Below are 3,401 nucleotides of genomic sequence, written 5' to 3'. Positions count from 1 at the left end.
TTTGTACATTTACATATATATTCACTCAGTGGTATTTAAAATATGGTCATGCACTGTTTGCTATGATATCTTTAACGGGATTGGATGAAGTTTTCAAGCACTTTGCTGAACAGCCTTTGTGCAAAGGCTGAAGCTAGTTCCAATACAGTCAGTGCATTGTTAAGCAATTAGCAGGGACATCCTTCAGCGCAGTTCAATTAGAGCGGTAAAATTCTTTGATCTCTGAATTGTATTTATTGAATTGTAATATTTTTATTTCTGCAAAGAAGTTTGGAATAAACCGAAAAGATTACTAGATGTCTCTAGTGGAAAATTATGCATCATTTAAAGCACATATTTTCAGGTTGCTCTTCATTACCTTTGAGCTATTTAATAGTTTTGTAAGTTTCAAGTAACTGACAGTAATGCAAAATAATTCTCGCCTATGGGCTCACAAATTAATTCTGTTCTTTGGCAGTTCTGTTAACTCCCCCATCCAGGGTCATCCTCCAAATTCTCTGGCCCTCCCTGAAAAATTTAGTTTTGAGTCTACATGTAAATACTCTCTCACTTTCCTATTCAATCATCTTCTCTCTCTCTTTCTTTGTGTCTCACTTTGACTTCTCCTTTGAATCCACTGGAAAATTTTCCTGGTTCCCTCAATGTAGAGTTAAAATTCTTAACATGTGTTTTATATATGATGTATTATGCATATTATATACATAAAATTAGAGTCATAATTTGTCACTTTTGTAGATTATCTTTTAGCCCTCCATTTTATTATTCTTAGTCTTCTGACCTTACCTAAGTTATGAGTAGTCATATTTGGGGAACAAATTTAAATTTGTTTTTTTGGGAAAGGGATCCTTACCAACATTATCCATATGACCTGTTTTCATTCAGGTAGAAGCAAATGACTGATTATGAAACAATGCAGGGGCTTCCCTGGTGGCGCTGTGGTTAAGAATCCACCTGCCAATGTGGGGGCCACGAGTTTGAGCCCTGTGCGAGGAAGATCCCACATGCTGTGGAGCAACTAAGCCCATGTGCCACAACTACCAAGCCTGTGCTCTAGAGCCTGTGAGCCACAACTACTGAGCCCATGCACCACAGCCACTGAAGCCTGCATGCCTAAAGCCCATGCTTTGCAACAAGAGAAGCCCATGCACCACTACGAAGAGTAGCCCTTGCCCTCCACAACTAGAGAAAGCCCGTATGCAGCAATGAAGACCCAATGCAGCCAAAAAAATAAATTAAATAAATAATAAAAAGTAAATCCTAAAAAAAATGAAACAATGCAAGTGATCCCATAATGAAGATGTGTTTGAGAATTGCTTCCCCTCCCTGCCTCATTGGTGGTACCTTGCAGTGTGCCTTTCAGCTATGCTTGCTTCTGATTGAAACTAGTTTAATCAGACTTTTCCTCATGGATCCCTGAATAGTGGCCTAAACATTCACCATTTTCTAAATCTTTCTATAGTTAGGCCCCTACCAGAGCCATTCCAATTATTTGCAAAGTTAATTAATCTAATGGATGCATAGAATTTTGAGATGTGTAAGGGAACCCAACAGTAGATGATAATACGGACACTCTTAGAGAGAAGCTTGTATAGACAGGGATCTGTCCACTTGAGTAGGAATCATTTGGAAGCCCCCTGTTCAAGAGGGGCAGGTGTGCCTGAGATCACCCTGATGGGACAGAGCATGTAATGTGTGAGTGGGACAAGATGCACCAGCGAGGGTGTGTGATGTAGGAGGTAATTAAGGGGATGGTGGGGCTTTGAATCCCATACCTAAGAGCTGACTCCTCCTGTAAACAAACTAAAACAACTATAAAAATATAGCCTGTTGCTGACAGATTTTTCTGTGGGGGGTCACTGGGGCTCGTAGGGTGTCTGTGTGGGATACCTGACGATGCTGTCCCGGGTGGTACTTTCAGCCGCTGCTGCAGCAACCCCCTCTCTGAAGAACGCAGCCCTCCTCGGTCCAGGGGTATTGCAGGCAACAAGGATCTTTCACACAGGGCAGTCAAGTCTTGCCCCTGTACCACCTCTTCCTGAATATGGAGGAAAGGTTCGTTTTGGGCTGATCCCTGAGGAATTCTTCCAGTTCCTTTATCCTAAAACTGGTGTAACAGGACCCTATGTGCTCGGAACTGGGCTTATCTTATATTTACTCTCCAAAGAAATTTATGTGATAACTCCAGAGACCTTCTCTGCCATATCAACAATAGGATTGCTTATCTACGTAGTTAAAAAATATGGTGCCTCTACTGGGGAATTTGCTGATAAACTCAATGAGCAAAAAATTGCCCAACTAGAAGAAGTGAAACAGGCTTCCATCAAACAAATCCAGGATGCAATTGATCTGGAGAAGTCACAGCAGGCACTGGTTCAAAAGCGCCATTACCTTTTCGATGTCCAGAGGAATAACATTGCCATAGTCTTGGAGGTCACTTACCGGGAACGGCTGCATAGAGTATACAGGGAGGTAAAGAATCGCCTGGACTATCACATCTCTGTGCAGAATATGATGCGTCAAAAGGAGAAAGAGCACATGATAAACTGGGTGGAGAAGCACGTGGTACAGAGCATCTCTGTGTGTCAGGAAAAGGAGACAATTGCCAAGTGCGTTGCAGATCTAAAGCTGCTCGCAAAGAAGGCTCAAGCACAACCAGTTCTGTAAATGCATCTATCCCAATTGAGACAGCTAGAAACAGTTGACTGACTAAATGGAAACTAGGCTATGTGACAAAATCTCTGTATTGCTGTCTACTGAAATTACAGTTTCCCTTTCCTAAAAATGAAAAGTTTGTTTCATATAATGAGAGAATTAAAATAATCTGTTGGCCAGTAAGATGTTTCTCTCATCCTCTTGCTCTGCATTTTGAGTTGTTCCATGATCACTTTTGAGTAAGCATTTTGCTTTGAATAAAACTTGGTACCTGACTAAAAACTATCAAGTTACAGTTTAAATTTGAATTAATTCAACTATCTTGTAATAAAGTGACAGTGGAAACGAAAAAAAAAAAAATATAGCCTGTTGCATCAAATTGGCAAAATGATTGAAAGAGCAGGATCAGGGCATAATTGAAGGAGCAAGACCAGGGCATAGAAACCAGAGAGGAGAATTTGTAGAAGTATGGACAGACAAATGGGAAATATCCTTGAGTGAAAATATAATTAGATTGGGGAAGGATAACATATAAGAAGAAATTTTTATTTGGTCAATTTTGTTGACAAAGGGAGGTATCCCAGAATCTTTTGACAGAGTCTGGTTGCTTTAGACTGAAGGTCAAGGCAAAATAAAGAAAAAAAGAAACAGAAACAGATGCCAACTTTAGTGTCTTCAGGCCAACATTAAGTCCCTTCAGGTCACCTCATCCAACACTAAGGAGACACAGAGATTCCTGGGAATCACTG

The 3,401-nt window shown here is 40.5% G+C and overlaps 1 protein-coding gene across 1 annotated transcript; it reads left to right on the top strand.

Moving 5' to 3' along the window:
* Positions 1–1,853: 1,853 nt before the first annotated feature.
* LOC130851767 (ATP synthase F(0) complex subunit B1, mitochondrial-like) lies at positions 1,854–2,733 on the top strand. The gene has a single exon (XM_057732488.1). It carries the CDS (start codon positions 1,894–1,896, stop codon positions 2,662–2,664), a length of 771 nt encoding a protein of 256 aa, XP_057588471.1. The 5' UTR covers positions 1,854–1,893; the 3' UTR covers positions 2,665–2,733.
* Positions 2,734–3,401: the final 668 nt, after the last annotated feature.

Source organism: Hippopotamus amphibius, chromosome 4 (genome assembly GCF_030028045.1).
Source record: "Hippopotamus amphibius kiboko isolate mHipAmp2 chromosome 4, mHipAmp2.hap2, whole genome shotgun sequence".
Taxonomy (NCBI): domain Eukaryota; kingdom Metazoa; phylum Chordata; class Mammalia; order Artiodactyla; family Hippopotamidae; genus Hippopotamus; species Hippopotamus amphibius.
The sequence above is the reverse complement of the archived record's forward strand: the minus strand, read 5'-3'. Positions and strand labels throughout refer to the sequence as shown.